Here is a 23,010-nt window from a genome sequence, read left to right as displayed (position 1 = left end):
CTTTCTAATTTACATTTGTAAATTTGTAGCGTGTTTTGTTTCAAAGTGGACAACGTTAATTTATTTATACCAGTTTTAGCAACAAATGCAGAATACAATATAATACAGTTTTACAATCGAGTCAAGCGCGTTAGACTCGTAACACAAATCACATACCAGAAACCTAATAAATAATAACGTAATATTATACAAATCAGTGTTCAAAAGCAGTTGTAAATTAACAAATACTCTAAATGAAAGTGGCTTGATGAGAAGTTCAACTATAAAAATATATTACATCAAAACAGAGGTGTAGAACATTTTAGAGAAGGAATATTGACGCCTGGGTATTTACAGAGCTTATGACTGCCATTGCCTGGTTGAAGTGGTCACTTAACACACTGTGTAACATTCACCACCTTGCTTGTTTTAACATTTATATTTCTTCAATTCTTCGCATATTGATCACAAAAATCGACAGATGGAAGGGAAAAAAGGAATATGAATAGTAGTTGATATTCATTTATGAGTAGAATATATAAGAATGTTTTGAGTATGTCCAAATGTTTAAAGACTGGCTGGATTCTCCTCCCTAGGAAGTTATTTAGATCTAAATATTAATGCAAAAGAGAGGAAAAAGGCATTTTTGTGTCTACGTAATCTAGAATTCTTGGCATATTTATTTATTAATGCTTTATTAAGTTAGTTCATAACATCTTAAGAACTTATATAAACTTTTAATAACATGACAATTTTTTTTATCAAATTTTCTCAATAACATATTTTTTTTTATTAATTTTAAGTATTTCCATCTTTTCTAACTCCTTTATTTCTTTGGGAAACTCATTGTACAGCTTTAATCCCTTATACAATGAGTTTTAAAATTCTGTTTTTCTCCTCATTAGTAATCTTATCTTTTTTTTATCCCTTGTTTCATGTGTATGACATTGTTGGTTAAATTTCATTATTCTTTTTATTTTATTCATCCCCTTAATTATTTTATGCATAAAAATTGCTACATTAGAAAAGATATTTCTTTTGAGTATAATCCTTATCGCCTTATTTTGAAGAATTTGCATATTTTTAATTTCTCCTTCATTGCATAAAAAAAGACGTATGACCTGTCATTGACTGGTTTGAGTGGCCACTTTACATACTGTGTAATATTCATATTCCTCAACTCTCGTCTGTTGACTTTCGTGGAATAAAAGAGCTGAAACCTTTGTTGATGCGGATGAGTATGTAGTCGGCCCCGTGGCGTAATGGTCAGTACATTTGCCTACCATGCGAGAGATCTCGGGTTATCGAACCCGAATCGGAAATTGTCCAGACCTGGTTGATATGAAATATTTATTTAAAAGGGTGTTTTCCCACCAGAATATTTCATTGTCCCAAGACTGATACCTGAAGCGTGAGATTGATCATCTAACCATCATCTAACAAAAAAATATCAAGATACGCTGTGATTGGTGTACCAATGCAGTGCCCTATGCACCATTAGGTACGGAAAGGTAATGATAATGATGATGTTTTGTAACTTGAATTACAAAAGTAAAACTTTTATTTTGTCGGTTGGTTGGAAGGAATTGCCATCTGGCAATAAGTCCGCCAATGTACAAAAGTTGAATAAATTAAAAAATTACCCATATACTGTTTTATTTTTTTTTACCATTTACTTCGCTATGATTACGAAACGGATGGTATTATAAATCGAACCCAGGACCTCAAGCATAGTAGGTGAACCGCGTTAACCACGATTCTATGACGACGTTACCTATCACGATTTTTACCTTAGGGTAGCCGAGCTTTCATAGTCCCTGGACGAAGCGTAAGACTGATCATCTTACATTCATATAACAAAAATGATCAAGATACGATTGATGTACCAATGCAGTGCCCTATGCTTCATTAGGTGCGGAAAAGGAATTATGATAATGTGTATGTAATATAGCCACTTAAACCAGCCAACGACAAGTCATAAGTCTTTTAAATGCCTAAACTTCTACATTCCCCTCTCAAAAATATTTTCCCTTTCTGTTGTAATAAAGTTAGAAATAATATTTATGTTTTTGTAGATATTTCGTAATAAGGCTCCACAGTCAATGATGTTGATAAAATCATCAATAACAATTCCTCGGCTAGGTTTTACTTTATTTAATTTGACCAATGAGCGCTTTCACTTATCATCTTCAGCACCAAAATTGTTAAATTTAGAAATAAGTATGTTTCATTTGTAATAAAAATCCGGAACAAACACTTCACCCCTATGTTACTTGTACTTTCGAATATGCTATATCTATCATATTACTTCTCCAATATATCTACAAATATATTTGTAGATCATTTTATAGTTTGCAGTGACATTTACATTTTTGTGGTAAAAAAGGTTTCGCAGAAAGATAACTGGAAAAACCGGTCGCAAAGCTAGTTTCTGACAACCCTGTTATATTTTTACAATACTTTACTTAATATTATGTGTTTTCAGGATAAGGATATTAAGAATAAATAGCAAAAATTACCCTGTCATGTCATGTCATGTCATGTCGCGCTGTTTTAAAATAATAGTTTTGCTATTTCCAACAAGACTTGCAAAAGCATAAAAAATAATTACTGTATTAAATATACTGTAATGGTGGTTTTTTGGAAAAACATATTCTTTTTTTTCTGAAACAACAATAGCCTTATCCGAATCTAATAGTGTATAGGGCACTGCATTGGTCAGACCCAAATTATTTCTTTCTAAATCTTCATTTCGCCTTCGCGAGGTGATGATAAAATTTTGCGGCGAAGTAACTTATTTTGATAAAAATATATCGTGTCATGTCCGTTACTGAGATTTTTTTTACTTTATAAACGACGCAACATGTACAATGTACAAGTGGCGAGCAGTGAATTATTTTATAGGTAATCTACAAAAAATGTTCATTCATTTGGTTTACAAACAATGAAAAATAATACATAATACACATAAATAATGAAACAATAAAAAAAAATACACTACTTATTTTTCATAATTTTCATAACATGTAAACACGTCATAAATACATATTTTCATAAAATGGGCAAAATTAATAAATAATTTGAAGTTAAATTATTTTATAACTTGAAAAAAAATTGCAAAAATTTTACGAATTAATAAGAAAATAAACATGAATAAAACATGTATTAAAATCAAATTAACAATTAAAATTATCAAAATTATTTATTATTTAAAAAAATCATTCATTAATATAAAACTAATGTATAACCTGTTTTAAGGAGGACTTTACAGTTTTCTTTTTTTTCTACGTCTAGATGCTCTTTTTTAAAAATTTAATTTCTTGTTAATATACTTCAGCCAATTTTTATTCAATGTCATTTACGTTTATTTTCTATCATATATGTACATGTATATAAATAATTTCTTGTAAGTAAAACCGCTTAGAAAAGTAATTGTAAATATATAAAATTAAGTCATGAATGTAATAGTAATTTTGTGCTAATCTTTATTTATTGCTTAAAAGCAATAATCTCATGAAGCGACCCAAATTACTAACCAAATTCCCTCTTTGCAAACCAGACCGTAGCATTAACTGAAAATCGATTTATCTCATTTAACCAATTTTAGAACATAAACGATATCCAATTTATTATTTTTATATCATTGTTCTCAAAAATATTAAACGATTGTATTTTAAGACTTTTCGCTGTCTCATTTTCGTCACTCTAAAACTTTTTGCTAAAAAATAATATCAGTATGAAATTTTCTGTCATTACCTTTTCCATCTTTCAAAATTATATATCATATTTGTATGCCATACTTCCGAAGACTGCAAATAAAAATGGACGCTTTTTTGGGTTTTTGGATGGTTCTACATAGTGCCATAAGAAACAATTTATCAAAATAACCAAACGACACGTCAATGATGATGATGATGTCAAAATGATGATGTTTTGTAACTTGAATTATAAAAGTAAAACTTTTATTTTGTCGGTTGGTTGGAAGAAATTACCATGTGGCAATAAGTCCGCCAATGCACAAAAGTTAAATAAATAAAAAAATTACTTACATTTACTTCGCTATGATTACGAAACGGATGGTATTATATAAATTATATACCATTCGAGTCACCTACTTACGTAGTACGACGTGTTTTTCTGATCGCTCCGTTAAAACTGTTTTAAATATTGTTAATTTGTGAAGTTTTGATTATCAGAGGTGATTTTGGGGTAGATTATATATGCTTGCAAATTTTCAAGAAAAGCATTAAACAGAATAATATAATCTTTAGCGTTATTTCTGTGAGTAAAAAGTTTTACTAAGTTAATTGTCACATTTTTGGGATTTATGACAGTTTGCGGGTATGTCTGTTTTGAATTAAATAATTCAACTGATAAAGCAGAGAGTAGAAACGCATTTTACTGCCATCTATTGATAAATATAAAAATAAAAACAGTTACCAATTTAATACTGTTTTTTTGATACTGTATTATAATTACTGAAGGAATAAGATCATTAGTTTTTAATTAATATAATAAGATTAAAAATGAATCCACATACTTTACTTGAGGAAACTAAAATAATAATTGAGGAATTAATACTTGCCACACAGGATCCATCAAAAAAATTTAGCAAGGATCAACAAAATATAGTGAATTTGAAAGCAAATAAAATACTTGCTTTGATGGGTCACATAGCTGTTGATATGGGAGAAAAAAATAAACAAATTGAAAATATGAATACGAATAAAATGCTCGCAGAAGATAGTTATGCAAGAAAACTTACTCTAAATATGGGTACTCTCAATAAGGCGAAGGTAGATAGAAATAGTCTAAACTTTCGAAATGACTATTCTGTTTTAAAACGCCTACAAAAATAAATGAAACAGCTGAGAGTTTACAAAAAAAGTTAACAGAAGGCGTTAAAATATCTAAATTCGGTATAAAAGTGTATGGAATAAAAAAAATATCGAAAAATCGACTAATTGTTAAGTGTTCTAATAAGGCTGATGCTCAAAAACTTAGTGAAATTATAACCAAGGAATTGGATGATGTCGAGGCCCAGGAGATGAAGAAAAGAAAACCTACAGTGATTTTGAAAGGTGTGTTTAATGAATATGAAAAAGAGCATTTATTCAATGATTTGATGGGTCAAAATGAAGAAATAAAAATAATTAAGGATGCGCATTTTGAAATAAAGAAAATTATTAAGAGTAAATACAACGATACTTCAAATTATATTGTAGAAACCGATTGTGCATTGAGAAGACTTTTGGTAAATAAAGGTCAATTATATTTGGGCTATCAAAGGATATATGTTGAGGATGCAAACCCTCTACTGCAGTGTTTTCACTGTTTATTCTTTGGACATTCGTCTGCTAGATGTCTCCACAAAGATAATACAAAACCTAAATGTTCTTTTTGTGCCGATGATCATTCTTATAGAGAATGTATTAAAAAAGACAAAAGCTCACCAATCTGTCTTAACTGCTCTAAATACAATGAAAAAAATGATAAAAAAAATGCTGTAAATCATCAAGCAAATGATAAAACATGTCCTATATATAAAAAAATGCTCTTATTTGCGCAGCAAAAAATTGAGTACTAGATATGGCTTTTTCATATATGGATGAAGATATTGAAATCAATTATACAAGAACAAATAAAATAGAAGACTGGATTATGAAACAAGATGACACAGTCACACACTTGACATGTGTCCAAATTAATATTCGATCTGTTACTAAATATTGGGACTCATTTATGATATATTTTAAAAATTGTTTGGATAAAATTGATGTAATAATGCTGTGCGAAACGTCTCTAAAAAGTGAGTTAGTCAACTTATTTAATATTCCGGGCTATAACTCGTATAGTTTTTGTAGAAATAAAAGATCTGGAGGAGGCATTTTGCTTTTCATAGATAAAAATATTGTTTTTCAACCTGAATTAATATGTTCTGTAAATTTTGAGAATATTTTTGGAACACTAACATTAAAAAATAAAACCAAAATTAACCTACTCGCTGCATATCGACCTCCAAATATGAATAAAACTTATTTTCTCAATGAAATAGATCATATTCTTAAAAGTAATTTTCAACATGTGGAAGCAATTCTTATGGGAGACATAAATTTAAATGTGCTCAATACTCAAGATCCTGTGATAATATCATATGAAAACTTACTTGCAAATAACTATTTTATAAAGTGTATAAATGATGTAACTAGGGAAGCGATTGTTAGTGGCAAAATTACTAAGTCTTGTATTGATCATATTTATGTTAGATTGATAAGTGAAAATAATATAGCTGCTTGTGTCACCGACACGATGATTGCTGATCACTTTATAACAGCAATTCAAATTATATTTGATAAAAATAAATCCATGCCTCAACAAAATAATTTTAATCGTTTGTCTATATTATCTCAAAAACATATTGATTATGAAATAAGGAAATATAACTGGAACTCTCTTATAGAAGAATCAAATTGTCTTATACTTTATGATAACTTATATGTCTGCTTCAATGAAATTTATAAAAAAAGTAAAAAAAACATACATTTTAAACCAAAAGCTAGACCCTATGCTATTAAAGAATGGGTCACAAATGATTTATTAGAAAAAATACGAAATAGAGACATGTTTTATAAAAGATGGAAAAGTACTCCTACAAATAAATCATATGAAAAAGAGTATAAATTGTTAAGAAATAATGTTACTAAATTAATTAAGATAAATAAAATTGCTTTTTATGGAAATAAATTCAAACATTGCTTCAATGATACTAAGAAAACTTGGGACGAAATAAATAAGTTGTTAGGGAAAAGGAGTAAAAGCAGTTGCGATGAAACCATAAATAAATATTTAATAAAGAATGATACTACTCCTAAAAATATTAGTGACGATTTTGTTGATCATTTTACAAAAAGTATAAATAACATGCTACATCATTGTAATAAAAAAACAATTGATGCGTCAATTGACAAACAACCGCAGAGCATGTTTTTGCCTAGAGCAAAAATAAAAGATGTCGTTAATATAGTTAAAAAATTTAAAAATAGTAAATCTGCTGGATTTGATAATATTAGAATGTATGATGTAAAAAAACATATTGATTTATTAGGACCAGTATTAACACATTTTATTAATTGCATTATACTCCAAGCGGAAATACCAGAATTACTTAAATATAGTATAGTCAGACCCATATATAAAAGTGGTAAACATTCAGACATTAGTAACTATCGACCAATAAGTATTTTACCTGTTTTTGAAAAAATATTAGAAAAATACATAGCTCAAAAATTAATTAATTATTTATCAAAATTTTCTATAATTGATCAATATCAATATGGTTTCCAAAAGAAAAAGAGTACGGAATTATTATTACAAGACTTTTCAAATGGAATAAATAATGAACTAAATAAAAAATATCACACCCTTGTTCTATTTATCGACAATTCAAAGGCATTTGATACAATTAACCATTCAAAATTAATAGACACATTAAATGACATTGGAATCAGAGGAAACCTTTTAAAACTTTTCAAAAATTATTTAACTAATAGAAAAATATGTGTCAAAGTATTAGATGAAAATAGTAAAATAGAACATGTTTCTTCGGGGGTGCCACAAGGATCAATATTGGGCCCTACCTTGTATATAATATATGTGACAGTCATGTATAAACTATTTAATAATGTCAAACACTATGTATACGCCGATGATACTGCTTTAGTTGTGTCTCATAAAGACCTCAAAACTGCAGAGAAATTATTGCAAGAAGACTTTTTAAACCTGCAAAAATGGTCCCATGATGCAGGTTTAATAATTAATTCAAAGAAAACCAAACTTATGCACATAAGATCACCGAACTATAAAACTCACACAACACCGTCAATTTTATCACATAACTATACGTGTATCCATAGTGATATTACGCAACCGTGCATGTGTGAAAATATTGAAAATATTGAGCAGTATGTTTATTTAGGTTTAAATATAGATTGTAATTTTAAATGGGATGTACATATTCGAAAATTGTGTAAGCGATTAAGAGCAATAAGTAATAGAATGTACATATTAAAATATTATGTCCCTGTTAATACTTTACGAATTATTTATTTATCTCTCTCTGAATCAATTATACGATACGCCATAACTTCCTGGGGGTTATCAAGTGAAACTAATATTAATTTTATTCAAACCTTGCAAAATTCTATGATCAAATTGCTACTACATAAAGATGTATACCGCCAGAGACACAATATTTCAATATCATTAATGTATAAATCTGTAAATAAATTATCTGTTAGGGCTCTACTTTGGTACAAATTAATCTGTCAGCATGCGTCGCACTCCGAGTATAAACTCAAGTTGGTACATGATTACAACACCAGGTTTACTAGTATGGAAGGGCTAGCTGTTCCTAGATACTGCAATAAATATGGCAAAAGGACACTGCAATACAGTATACCTAAAATATTTAATATGTTACCAAACAATATAAAAAATACTGAGTTAAATACAGGAGTTCGACGTTTGCTCAAATTATGGTTATTAGAAAAAAGTTTTTTGTATTAGTGATAGTTTTTAATTTTTCAAAATGTAATCTGTAATTGTTTTTCAAGTAAAATTATTGTTAATGTAGGCTAAGTGTAAATAATTAATGTAATTTATAAGAACCTGCTGACGAGTTGTATGTATGCAACTCAGCAGGACTTTAATTTAAGAATTTTTTGTAAATATTTTTGAAAAATAAATAAAAAAAAAAAAAAAAATAAAAAAAAAAAAATTATAAATCGAACCCAGGACCTCAAACATACTAGGTGAACGCGTTAACCACGATTCTATGACGTCGTTACCTATCACGATTTTTACCTTAGAGTAGCCGAGTTGGAAACATTTATCGAAGGTTTTGGTTTTGTTTTACATACAGACTAATATAAAATGCAAAAAAAAAAAAAAAAATGAAAATGGTTGCTTATAATTAGAAATCAAACACTGATTTGAGTCTACTGAACACTTTATTTTATTTTTACAAATATAAACATATAAAAATTAAAACTTCGTGACGATTGCTTCGCCTTATTAGGGCATTTTCAAACGAATGTATTCTAATTATAAGTTTAAATATGGAGTTCTACAAAATAAACACCAAATCAATCAATAAAATGGTTGCTGATGGAAAATCTGTCGTACCTACTCGTATGTCTCATTTCAAAGTATTATTTTATTTTATGCAAGCTGTGCATTTTATATTTTAATATTCAACTGAAGTGGTGCAGCGTACGGTAAACCAGCGTTAAATTTAATCAGTCAAAGTAAAATAATATTGTTGAGTAATATTGACATTTACCGAAATAACGGAATTCCAAAATGTCTAATTGAATCATTTCGTCGGAAATAACCATGATGGTAAAAACAGAACAACGGCAAGTGTATTATATTATAATGTATAGCAAATTGCAACATTAGGAAGACGATTTGGCTTCTTCCAAATGTAATATAAACTGTAACAAAAGTCATCGATCTTCACGCACGCTTTATCATATCAGTCACAAACAGGGTTACCAAAACATAGACGCGTCGCGTCTATGTTTTGGTATTATATTATATATTTTTAAATAAATATATTTATAAATATATAAATATATATTTTTTAAACAAGTTTTCGTTTATAATTTTCACATTTAAAAACGAGCACCTGCAAAACGGCTCGCAGTTGGCGTCATGCTCGCCGAGTGCACTTTTAATAAACATCGCGTACGGTACACTAACGTGCCTAATACGTGCCGCTTGTCGCATAGGCCGCGAAACCTCTTTTTTTCGGGTAATTCAAAATATGCGTATTTTGAACTTATTTTAGGAAATTTAACCGAAATCGCACGATTAAAATAATGATGCCGTTACCATCGTAATTTTTATGCTTATTTAAAAATAATTTATTTTTTTAAAACTATTTAAAACTATTGTAAAATAAAGTTGTTTTTTTTTTAATGTCACTCGTTTTGAATCTCACATTTACGCATTTCTAAAATCAAAACATTCCTTACCATAGTTGAGTAGTAGTTTGCTATTATGCACAATCTGTAAAATGATATAAGTTTATGTTTAACTAAACTCATCCACTTTGTTTTTGAGTAGCGTTTTTACTTTTTTTTTACACAGTCTACTACTCGAGTCCAATGTTGGACAAAGGCCTCCCGTTTGGACCTCCACAACTCCCTGTCAACCGCTATCGTTTGCGACCTTTGTCCTCTTCAGTTCTGCGTGCTGTTCTCGGCCTACAGTCCATCATTTTTTCGTCCATCTACCATTCTACATCTAAGAAATATGACGCGCCCAATTCCACATTATTTCTGCTATTATTTTGCCCACATCTGTTACTTTGGTGTTTTCCCTGATTTGTCTTGCGATTCCTGAGCGTGCATCTTATTTATGTATTTACCGCTACCAATGTTTGGTGTTCCAAATTATCTCTGCCCCCTAGTTAGTGGCAAATTTGTGGACTTTTATTTTTTGCATGTTAGTATACATTGCTTCATAAATGACCACACTGATTATTAAACGTCAAATAAATACGAACACGTGAAACCAAGCAAGATGATTTTCATTCAGAACACCATTACAACCTTAAGCCTCTACCCAAAACACATAATTATTTTTTTTATTGAGCGAGCCGTTTTATTTTTTTTTTCCGTTTTTTAAATAGTTTTATGCATCATTTGACGTTTAATCATCAGGTTGACTATAAAAATAAAGCAAAGCGTAGTCGCATGAAAAGAAAATCCCCAATTAAACCACATTCTATAAGGTAGAGAAGATTCAGAATAGCACCCCAAGGTCGAATAATGTTATCTATTCATTATATTTTATTGCAGGCAATATTGTATTCAACCTTAATACTTACCTTAGAGTCGTAGAATAACCTAATAGAGTCGCCCATACGGAAAAAAATCATTCCATGATTTATTAACCTCCAAGTTAGCTACAAATTACATCAATACAACGGACTTGCGTTGAGATTTGCAAGCGCTAACCGAAACCGTCCATTACACATTTGTTGTTAAACTAAAACCCAAGCCGAAAATTTGAAACGCTTTTGTTGTATGCAATAGAGCTTAAATGCTTCTCTAGAGAATTATTACTCTGAGGTAGATACTAACCCATTTTGTCATAGCTAGGAGCTGAATACAAAACCTCACTGCCAAAGGCATATTTACCTATACATGTATTTTTCGAAACATTTAAAAATTCAACTTATTAGTAATATGTAGGTATTATTCTTATAAAATTACAAATTATGCAGTAGGTACTTATTTCCATTTACTTCGCTTTTATTGGCAAACTTATTCCATTTCAGACTGTAAAAAATATATCAGTAATGCCAGTGCAATAAAAATGTTGCAGTGCGTAACCCTGAAAAGGCAACCCACAAGCGTAGAGAAAAGTACTGTTTCGAAAGCAACTCTTAACTTGGTCAAATGACAATAAAACATTTTTTACCATTGTTTGAGATTGAACCAAATTTATAACATGTTTATATGATTACCAAACTATTTTTTTGTAATATAACAGTGGAAGAACTAACTGCCTCTATTGTTATATTGTTAGTTCTTATTATTTGACAAAATGTGTCAAAAATTGTCGTCTCAATTCTAAGTTAATGATTCGTACTATAAAACAAAGATGATCTGTACCTACATTAGAATGTAAATATTTAATATTTATCATCCTCATTGTGTCTGCATCCGCAAAGGCAGAGTTGCCAATCTCCGTCAAGCGAAAATCGATAGATCCTGAGAAATAAATTGGTAGATTTCGGTAGATTTTCACCCAAATGGCGTAAACCGGTTGAGGTAGCCACGATTGCCAACTTTCAGATTTATTATCCCCCAAAAGTAAAAAGCGGGGGGGGGGCATCGTTGCCAACCCCGGAGGTAGCAGATGTTGTCAAAATATTAACAGTTTTGTTCTAAATTTCATAGATAAAACTATTTCTATATCGTAACAAATTACGTCCCCAAAAGTAAAAACTGAGATTTTAAAAAATCGGTAGAATTTCAATCGAATAAAGAAGTTCAGTGGTTGCTTTTTTTATTATTTCTTAATAGACTATTAAACTAAACCAATTTCCTTTTTGCAATTTTTATATATCGGCGCTACGATTTTTTAAAGTTTTGTATTTCTAAAATAACTACGCGTGTGACGTCAGATGTTCTCTTCCACTTATTCTCGATCAGTTCTGCCCCGTTCCATGTCCATTCACGGCAAGCAAATCGGAAATCTTCCATAACTCTCTTAACATTGGTTGATTCATATGAACCAGTGACGTCTTTCAAAGTAGTCCGTTTTATTAAAATGTTTTTTTTTTGTACATTTTCAGAAAATTTCGCCGTACAATTTAATGCTCCAATTTTTACCGCGCGCAGGAAAACTTTTATTGTATCTAATTTTCCGTAGGGCTGAAGTTCCTTATTCGGTAGATCAATAGATTGCTCCCAAAATCGGTAGGGTTGGCACCGCTGGGCATAAGGGTGGCAGTTAAAAAATGAAGTGTAAAAACGCCATTTTGAACTAATATTTCACGTTGACTTTACCAGGAACCGAACCAGGGAACTCAAACATGGTGAGCAAACGCGCTAACTTTTTCACTACGAGACAGACTTATCTCCACGTGATTTCATTTTTCATGATTTTTACCTGAGAGCCTACCCGCCGCCATTAAATCGAAAAAACTCGTCCAGGATTTTGTTTCTATTTCACACGTAAAACTGTATTCTTCATCCGTCTGGACACGGAGACGTTTTAAGGACACAAAAAACAATATTATATTTTTATATAATCTGTAATATAAGACAAAAAACAAGATAGGATAAAATATATAGATAGGATAAATCATGACGTCATATTTGAGTCAATTGGTCCGTTCGATTAATGTCGTACTTCAATTTTTCAAATTTAATCAAATAATTATTTTTTCGTAAATTAAAAAAAATATTCTTAATAAAATAACGAAAGGTCAAAGAAAACTTATTGTAAAAATCTTTCGCAAAGGCCATTTTTTAAATAGTAAAGACTATTTTTTTAACGTTAAAAAATAATTAACTAAGTTACCTAAAACATTATTTTATTTGTCACACAAAAAAATCTCAATATTTGACGACTTTCAAACACGAATTTTTATTTATGATAAGTATGCCTTATGAGGTATAAGTATTATGATACTTATCATAAAATCTAAATAAAATCTGTTATTTATTTTGCTTTTATTTTGAATGAGCTTAGCTTGAACCTCAAGGTCTTCCAAATTCTATTCTCAAAATAATCTCCTTTTATATTTCTGTCTATCTGGAATTCCTTACAAAACATGAATTGATTGATCAATGAACACCTCACCTTATCTACGCACTTGTAATCGTAATATCACTGGAATACATTAGGCAATGCACTGGAAATGTTGACGGATGAGAGATGTTTCACAGATCGGTACCCAGCAGCCCTGGCACGACTATACTGCTACCCCGGAATGCCTCCTCTGCACCCTTATGCACCTCCTTGTCACTACTACTATCCGCCACCGAGATTCACTCCAGGTAAGTTGGCACTCAACAGAGGCGGATTTAAGAAACACCAAAATGCACTCTTATCATGTATAAATAAATAAAAACATAAAAATCTTCGACCACCTTTGTTAAATAATTTAATAACAACCCGGTTCTTTAACCGGGTTGTTATTCCGTGGTATCTGAGGCTTGAACCACACTTACCCTAACATAATTCCCATGTTCAAGCATTGATGTATTTACAACTACATAACTATGTAGAGAATTAATAAATGAATATGGCAAAATATTTTATCTTCATATCATTCATATTCAAAGGAAATGTGTTTTCTTGAATCCACTGTTGTAAAAAGCTGCACTCTCTTCCATATTTTATAATTTCACAAGACATGTCAAGATATATTCCAGCGATATTACGTTTACTTAATAATGAATGAATGCTGCTTCAACAGTTTATATTTTACACTATGCATACTTTACTTAGCATGTGTAATATCGCGGGGGTATTTCAGATGTGCATACTAATTTCTATTTTGAAAACTCTCAAATTAATAGTTTGCATCCCACATAAAATGCTTCTAGTAGCATATTTTTGAAACATTATTAATCTTATAAATCTTGGTTATGAAAAGACCAAACCATAATTTTGAGAGAAAGCTAATCAACAAAAATTCTCTTTCTGTCACAGTACTGACATTTGTAAGTTAAAATAATAAAATCTTTAGAAAACATTTTGCTGTTATTATCTCATTTAAAACAATTTTTTAAAAAAAACCTTTGATTTAAAAGGGGTGGTATAAAGTATTTTTTACTCGGATTTTTTCACCACCAAGACTAATTCAAAAATATGATCTTATCTTTGTGCTTTGTTACATATTTGCTCTATTGAGTATTATGTATCTGAGAATATTCTTACTTTCCACATTTGTTAATCTCATCTAGTATATCATTATGTTTGTCAAAAATAACATAATTTTGTATTTTTACAGGGCTCTTGATGAGATCGGACGAAGCCAACATGTACACAACACTTGAGCCAACATTCAGTAGTAACCCTAATGTTTACTTCCAACGTAATGAAGGAGTTCACCCTGGGATGATGTACTGATTATAAAATAAGATATACAATGTATTTCAATGAGTATAAGACTTTTCAGTTTTATGTTGTGTGCAATAAATATATTAGTTTCGCATTATTAAATTTTAAGTTTTAAAATAAACACTGTAATACAAACAAACATTCAAAATTACAAAACATCTTGTCTTAAACTTACAAAATTAAATTGTGTACAAGGAAATATATTTTCCTACACTCGCATGCTTTTTACAGCATATTATTTAAAAATAATTGTGTTGCATATTTTCAAAGTATTTTCCAAATCGTGTTTTTAAAGATTGATTCTAATAATGTTATTTATTAACAAACACAAAGAAACTATTTTTTATATCGTTCCTATATGTTCAAAACAATCATTATTCTTTGAAAAGATATACAAATCACAAAACAATTACATCTAAATATTCACACAATTAATTAAAAATTGATTTTCAAATGTTGCATTAACTAAACATTAAATTTATTCAGATTGCTGAATTGCATTGACATACACATAGACTATGTAGTAAATAATTACTTTGACTGTAAGACCATTATAATCTGTATATTATGCTATTTGAAATTGGCACAAAAATATTGCAGTATTTCCTTGATTCTTGTAAATATTTCTACTACATTATTTTAATTGTTTAAGTTAAATTATTTTATGGTAGAAGTTATTAAATTCTGAAAAGTTTTGAGTTGTGTAAATATTCGTAACTAAAAATCTATGGAAATTTATAGTGTGCCCTTTTCTATAATACATATTTGGCCATTTAGAAAGTATGTTCCGCAGATTTATTTGTAAATAAATACAAATACCTAGGTACATATTTGTTTTTAATATCTTCGCAACATTGAGTCAATTAAAGATCCTTTAACAGTTAATTTCATAATTTAGGTATGTATTACTTTTCTACTAACGAAGTTACGTCACATGCCCATACTACATTGTGCTCATTAGCTTTGCAGATCAGACTGTTATTACTGTAGTACTATATATTTACCATCTTGAAAAATTAAATCAATGCACATGTTTATGTTAAATAAAAAATTTACTTTAACTAATAACTTTTTACCAATTTCAATTCAGTATAATTTTCACAGAAAAAGTTGACAATACTTTTTTATGATTGTGATTCTTAATGGCTGCTATTAGGTTTAAGATTCAAGTAATTTTAAACAAAAATAATTTAAGGGTACACGGCAAAAAGTGGCTAATTGATTATTTTCACTTTTCAAAATATTTATCCAATGTTTTTCTCCTGGATGAGTTCATTAGAATGGAATATCAAAAAAGAACAAAACGGGGATCCTTGTCTTATAAATTGTAAGAAAAACATGTGGAGTTAATCGCTGGCAAAAACCCAATCAAAAATGTGACGCAGGTTTAATGAGCTTGTTTTTTTCAAATTAATGTCGATATTTTTGTTAGTTTTTCTCTGATTGGGTGTAAAAATATATTTTACATTAATCGAAAACCCTTTTTATTAATTATCGTCAGGTTTCTGACACAAGTTGTCAACTACAAATTTTCAAAAAATGAAATGAGAAAATAGCATCAAATAATCTTTGTTTAAAAAGTAAATCCTATAAATATTTCATATTTTGTAAATACAAAAAAAGAATATTTTATAAAACTCAACTTGCAGTTTTATTTGGGATGAGGTTTTTAACTTGTGCAAATACAACACAACTAGTAAAATGTAGTTACCAACTTGTGCCAGAAACCCGATGATATTTGAATCCAGTATCCACAATCTCTCCCTCTCCAGTAAATTTATTATGTGTTAATCAGCACATTTTTGCCGTGAACCCTTCAATGACATATTTTAGTTGTAAGATGATTGTCAAAAATCAAATAAAAGAATATTTGTAAATAATAAAGAATGATAAATGAAATATTTACTCTTCAATTTATTAAATTCCTTACTAATTAATATGTGAAAATGATATATGATATTATGAAAGTTACCTAAAAGTCAGATATAATTAATGTCTGATGATCTTAATTTGATTTTTTCACTAGCCTCCAAATGGAGGAGAAAAACTATATGTTAAGTGTGTGTCCTCAGTGCAGGATTTATTATTAAATGAAACAACCCGATTAAAATAAATAAATGCTTACTCGTCTTAACAGAACAGAAAAAAGAAAATACGTTAGTGTAAAAAATTCTTTATTGAGAAAAACACTTAATAAATATACATAGTAATTAATAATGTTGCGATGGAACAAATGATGCGATGTTAGGTGTTCTACAGAAGGCCGTTGGGATACTCTCCTTACTGAGTTCCTGTGGACAGGAGAGCCAGGAGACCTCCGGCTGCTGACACGGATACAACATAGTTACTGAAAATAATGTAGTCAAGGAAAGTATCAAAATACAATAAACAGTTAAGATGGACACAAAGTCTCTCACTACATACCCTAATGAAAGTAAATTGTTGTCACATTACATGATATAATTTTAGTCTTTAAACTTAGGTGTTCATTCAAACATACAATAAATTTATAATTTATTTACTACCTAACTGGTATCCCCAAGTATGTATATCATTTTTATACATAGAAATATTTGTTTTTTTAGTTTGATAGCTGGTTTGCTTCTTTTAGAGTAAATTCGTGTAGTCCTTTCAAATTATATTTTAGACATGTTTTAAACATATTTTAATCAAATTAATCTTATTTAAGACTTAGTTTCGAGACGTACCCGTCTCTTCCTCAGGACACTCACTACACCAACATGCAAATACCAAAATACACTATCACCTTTACTATCACCGTAGTACACATAGTATTTATGAAAAAATACATAAATTACATGCAGAGTGCAAACACCACCATGTAAGAGCATGCACTAAAATTAGGTTAATAATATTTAGCGATATGTCGCAGGATTCGCGGGGGAGGGACTTAGTGGTTGAAGGTTACACGATTGGTTAATTTTTCAATCATGTAGCTTTAATATTCGCATCATTTTTCACACATCTCATGTGTTTTTACACATGAGATGTTAAAATAATGATAATTTTTCAGAGTTTGCCAATCATCTCATAAATTCAAATCGGGATATTAATAAGGATACAGGAGTTAAAACTTTACGTTCAAATAATAAAAAAAGGACTTAAATTAAACAACGTGGAGGTGTTTCACATTAAAAAATAATATTCCTCTAATAAATAATCAAATATCTTTTCAATATAGCCCACTTTTTAATTAAAAGATCAACCAATCGTGTAATGTTCAACCACTTAGCCCCTTCCCTAGAAATTTGCAACATATCTCTAAATCTAATTTTAGTGCATGTTCGGACATGGTGGTGTTTGCACTCTGCATGCAATTTATGTATTTTTTCGTAAATACTATGGATACTACGGTGACGGTAAAGGTGATAGTGTATTTTAGTATTTGCATGTTGGTGAAGTGAGTGGCCTGACAAAGAGGCGGGTAAGTCTCGAAACCGGTAGACATAAAAAGTCGGTAAGTGGTTAAATACTAATATTTACTAACATTAATTCAAATGTTTGACCACAAAGTTAATTGCTTTGAACATAAAAAATAAATTATCATCAATTAATGTTAGTAAATATTAGTATTCAACCACTTATCAGTTTGAGACAGTGTTCTTGAAAAAATGATAAATAATTTCATAAAATTACTTGTAAAAGGTTTTTAGTTTTAAATAATTAAGTCAGTTAATAAATTTTCTTCGATTTTTTTTGGTAAATCAATATTCTTTTCTATCCTTTTGCAAAAATTTAATTCAGAGCCAGCTTAAAGTATATAGAGGTAAGGGATCAAACCTCAGGAATATAAAATCAAGAATCTGGAACTATCCAGAAACTCACGACTCAACATTATTAGACAGAGTAAAATAATTATTTCCTCTTGTTACTGGCTGTATTTCAGTAAAACATTTTGAATTAAGTTTCGTTTTAAAGAACCAATATTTAGCTAAAAATATATCTGAATCAATTTAATATGTATAAATTATAATCAACAGTATTTAAAACAGTAAAAAGGATACACTGCTGGGGAGAAGGATCGCAGGATGTAGAAACTTGTGAAGATGACAAGAGCCAGGAACAAGGCATTGTTGTAGAAAATTGAGAAGGTTGTTGCTTCATAATCTGCTACTTCATTTTTCTTCCACAGAATTCTGCAATACAAAGAAACAGTATATCGTTTAATATTTTAGCATCAATTTTGTGAAAAATATTTTTCAATATTATGTATTATAACAAAATAACTTTGTTATTACGAGTACATGAACATCTTTTTAAACATTGCAGTGGGCAACGATAATTTGATATTCAATAGACTATAAATAATAACGGCCACCTCAGAGATCATTATTTTCAATCGAACACTTATCTCGTTCATATAACCCCAGAAAGAACTTCCTAACAAACCGAATTGTGGAGCAATGGAATAGCTTTATGGAAAAAGTGATTGTTGCATGTTCAGTTACTGGGTTCAAAAACTAACTGGATGAACACAAAAACTTAAGTTTTCTTTCGTATTGTAATCAGGACCCGATTTAAGCTTTGTCTACTTTTCACTCAGAAAATGTATGAAAATAACTGCCCTCTAAAAATAAATTACTAGAAAACAATTAATACCTGTTACAAGCGCTACATGTTTTTGTTGACCGAGTATCGGATGTAAATAATTGTTCACACTTATTAATGCACAAAAAGATCTTTCGCCTTTCGAGCTTATTAGTATCAAGTATAATCTGCCAACCAACATCACGTGAAGCTAATTTATATAAGACTTACTAACTGTTCATAAATAAATGTATTTTGTATTTGTTTGAGTTGAGCCAACCAAATACTTCCATAAATGCAGAACAAAAACAAATCATCACAAAATCAAAATACACCATTTACTTCACATTGCGACTTACAAAAATGGAAAATAAGACTATGTGGGGCAGAGAATTAAAGTGTGGGAAATCCCTGTATGCGAAACTCTTACACCGTGTGCAAGGTGTTGATCATCCCGTCAAAATGTGCCAATTTCAGATATTTGTGTCCGTCGCCGCAACAACCGCCTGGCTGTTTTCTTTGCGCCCTCCAAGACCGTGTATTAATCAGGCTCTGATTATAGTACGTGTATTTCTTTATTTATTTATATTTTATTTCTTTAAAACACAGTGCATCAGCTTAATGCTGCTAGTTTGCCAAGTAATTATAGAAACAGTAAGTATATTTGCTTCTAAACAACTATGGGACTCACTCGAAAACCAATGCCCACTGCCGCCTGTCTTAAGAACAGTGCAAAAGGTGAATCATGTGTTTCCTACACGTAAGCAAGAAAGTGGTAAAAACATTAAAATTACTGATTACCTAGCACGGATGTCAAATTGCTGATAGTAAGGGAAATAGAAAATGAAATAGAAAGCTTAGTAGCATAGAGAACAGTATGGATATCTACCATAAAAGCAGTGACACCCTTAGGTACCATCAATGGAGTAGTTTAGAATAGTTCAGTTTAGATATGACGTAACTTAGATCAGTTCAAATCAGTTATCGCCACTTCATTTTTAAATTTAGTTAGATTCTGTATTTTAATCAACATGTAATAAATACACATCGAAGCATAATGTTGTTTTGTTCTGTTATCTTTAACTGGTGTAAAGCTCCCTGCATCAACAAGCAAAAATCCTACACAACTATCACCTAGCCAAGAGACCTTTCCCTGCTTTCCTGAAGGTTAAGGATAAATAAGGACCCTTACCTTTCATCTTTCTCTTTCCGGCTCATCTTCCTGTCCTCGGCCAGCTTCTTGGTCATCTCGCGGCTGACGGCATCCTCTCGCTTCACGGCCACCTTGTGCTTGAGGAGGAACTTGGTGTTCCGGTAGGCCATGGCCATCAGGTAGGTGCAGCCGCAGGTCACCAGGACGAACCAGCCCAGAGAGGAAAACATGTCCATCATGTGGATTCTCCAGAACAACCCTGCAATGTATAAATTGATTCATAAACAGTAAAAATACAAGGAAAAAAATTGCAGCCCTCGTGGTGTAACAGCTAAGATGCTCGCCTCACGCACGAGTTTCAGGTTTGATTCCCAGTGAGAGTGCAAAAAAATCAATGTTATTTTTCTCAAGTCTGAATGTTCTGCGAGATAGACAACGCTTCTTACAGGTGAATCGTGCGTTAGAGGGAGAAGATAATATGCATACACTGGGCATTGCCAACGCATGTCATACTATATAATATTGCTCGTTTATCACGTCAGACCTGTCATACTGTTGTAATATTATTGAATTTAATATACAAGTTACAAGTTGACAAAATTTAAAGAAATGCACTGCCAATGTTTTCAGTCAGGAGTCGCCAGTGTCACGGTCACATCCGAAACCATAATGATCAGTATGGGCAAGAAGACATATTAGCATATTTTAAAAAAATATTTAGAACATAAATTTTTTTTTAAATAAAATATTTAAAAAAACAAATGGTTGCAGGGGAGAAGTGAGGGGAGCGCGGCCGCGTGGTTGTCATCGTATCATACTCCTCCCTCCTCGTTTCACCCCTGCAGACGTAAGCAACTATTTGCTTTTTTTGATATTTTATTTTTTAAATTTTATTCATTCTAAAAATGTGTTTTAATGTGCCAATTTCTTGCTCTTACTGATCATCGTGGTTTCAGATGTGACAGGGTTTAATGAACATCTGTATATATGAACGCTAATATTAATTTATGTATATTCACTACTTATTTTATACCAAACTCTTTAAATTTGTAACATTAAACTCTTTAAAAAATGTAACTCTAACCACAGTTGTTAACGGTAGTATTTTGGTAAAAATGGGTGTCTAAAAATGCTAAAAAGCGAATGATTAAACTTTATACCAAAATATATTCCGTTAGGAGAAAAAAAGTTGAAAGATCTACCCAAACAATAAAGGGAGAAACACCCAACAATTTGAAAAAATATTTGCCTGAAAGAGACTCTGGCTAGTCAGTATAGAAAACATTCATGGCCAAGTCACACTCGGAAAAAACTGTCAAGTAGTTAACCATAAACTAAATTTGATTCATTCTATTCCTAATGTTCTAGTTAAAATATTTTTCATCAATTTGATGTAAACACAACATTCAACAACACGCAGCAACAAAGTACTAGAAAATAAAGCAACAAGATATAAATACAAAACTAAAAAGTATTAAATTACATAAAGTACTTAAATTTGAGTGGGGTGTATTTCATAACAGTCAATTTTTTTATGTTTAAATTCTCTCATTCACTGTCGGTTTCCATAAAAAAAATCTAAACAGCAAAATTATAAACTATATAAAATAAAGGTTTGTATTTGTTCCAAAACAATTTCAGTAAGATATCTTAAATTCAAGAGTAACATTTATGCAAATAATTTAAGAAAGCCGTGTTTGCAGGTAAAAATAGGAAACAAGCTATCTGAATCAATTACTTACATTAAAATTATTTAAAAATAAAGTAGAACTCAGTTTATCAGAACTCCAGTCATCCGGATTGTCAAATATCCGGAGCAAATAAAAAAATGATCGGAAACGAGTTTCTTCGTCAAAGCAATTAACTTTGCTGGACATGTTCAAGTAAGTTTTTAATGAGATTCCAATTCGCTGTATTATTTCAAAAGCAATAAAAAAGTGGTCTTCAGGGTAAATTTTGCGTTTTCTTTCAAAACACTGCCATAATTTAATGGTTAATCCAATTATCCGGACTTCTGCATAAACATAACGTGTCTTGCTGTACTTGTAGATTGAATATTTCACAATTAAGCTGTGGATATAGGTTATTTGCATCACGCAGATATTTATTTGAGGTGATTGTACGATTTTAATAGGTTATACTTACCAACAGTTATTTTTTTATAATATGAAAGTGTTTTGCATGTTTCTTTATTTTTTATTATATTAACACTAATTACAAATATAATTCCTTTAAATTATTTGAGAACCAGGCAGATTCTTTTGAATTTGAGCAGCAGAAAAAATATTGACATGATTTGATAAACATCATGGAAGGAAATTTTAAAACATTTAAGTTAATTTATAAATGAAAAACCTTTTAAAACACATTTCAATACACTGTTAAGTATTATTTTACTAATAATGCATGGTATATACAGAAATACTCACATATTGGGATGGCAGATACAATGAAAGCATTTCCATAAAATAGAGCAGATGATTTTGTGGATACGTTTCTGCTGAAATCTTGCAGCAATAGCTCTTCGTCTTTTGTGAAGGCTTTAGGCGCTGGTTTAGTTGCCATTTTTAATTTATAAATGTAAAAAGTTCCTTAAAACAAAATCCGTACAATCACCAAAGCAAACTCACAACCGACACAACCAAAATCTTCGAATCCAGCCACTCGAAAAAGTATCCACG

General features: G+C 30.3%; 2 protein-coding genes across 3 annotated transcripts in view; one reads left to right on the top strand and one right to left on the bottom strand.

Annotated features, from left to right (window-relative positions):
- Positions 1 to 16,527, top strand: part of LOC148282422 (uncharacterized) — a 29,190-nt gene extending 12,663 nt beyond the window's left edge. The window contains exons 2-3 of one of the 2 annotated variants that reach the window (XM_088225113.1): positions 13,449 to 13,559; positions 14,519 to 16,527. In XM_088225113.1, coding sequence (XP_088081239.1) covers positions 13,449 to 13,559; positions 14,519 to 14,637 — 230 coding nt within the window. In that variant the 3' untranslated portion in view covers positions 14,638 to 16,527. The remainder of the gene's footprint in view (positions 1 to 13,448; positions 13,560 to 14,518) is intronic. The other variant, XM_088225114.1, reaches the window with a different exon arrangement.
- A 258-nt stretch (positions 16,528 to 16,785) lies between these two features.
- LOC148282421 (translocon-associated protein subunit gamma) lies at positions 16,786 to 23,001 on the bottom strand. Its single transcript, XM_088225115.1, has 4 exons — positions 22,759 to 23,001; positions 20,369 to 20,588; positions 18,654 to 18,785; positions 16,786 to 16,975 (listed from the first exon to the last, which is right to left on the bottom strand). The coding sequence occupies exons 1-4, from the start codon at positions 22,892 to 22,894 to the stop codon at positions 16,909 to 16,911; spliced, it is 555 nt and encodes a 184-aa protein (XP_088081241.1). The 5' UTR covers positions 22,895 to 23,001; the 3' UTR covers positions 16,786 to 16,908.
- Between the last annotated feature and the right edge of the window lie 9 nt (positions 23,002 to 23,010).

The sequence above is a fragment of the Micrasema longulum genome, unplaced genomic scaffold, assembly GCF_059751315.1.
Source record: "Micrasema longulum isolate JH-2025_06_02 unplaced genomic scaffold, ASM5975131v1 h1tg000331l, whole genome shotgun sequence".
NCBI classification, from domain to species: Eukaryota; Metazoa; Arthropoda; class Insecta; order Trichoptera; family Brachycentridae; genus Micrasema; species Micrasema longulum.
Note: the sequence above shows the minus strand (reverse complement) of the source record. Positions and strands in the feature narration are given on the sequence as shown.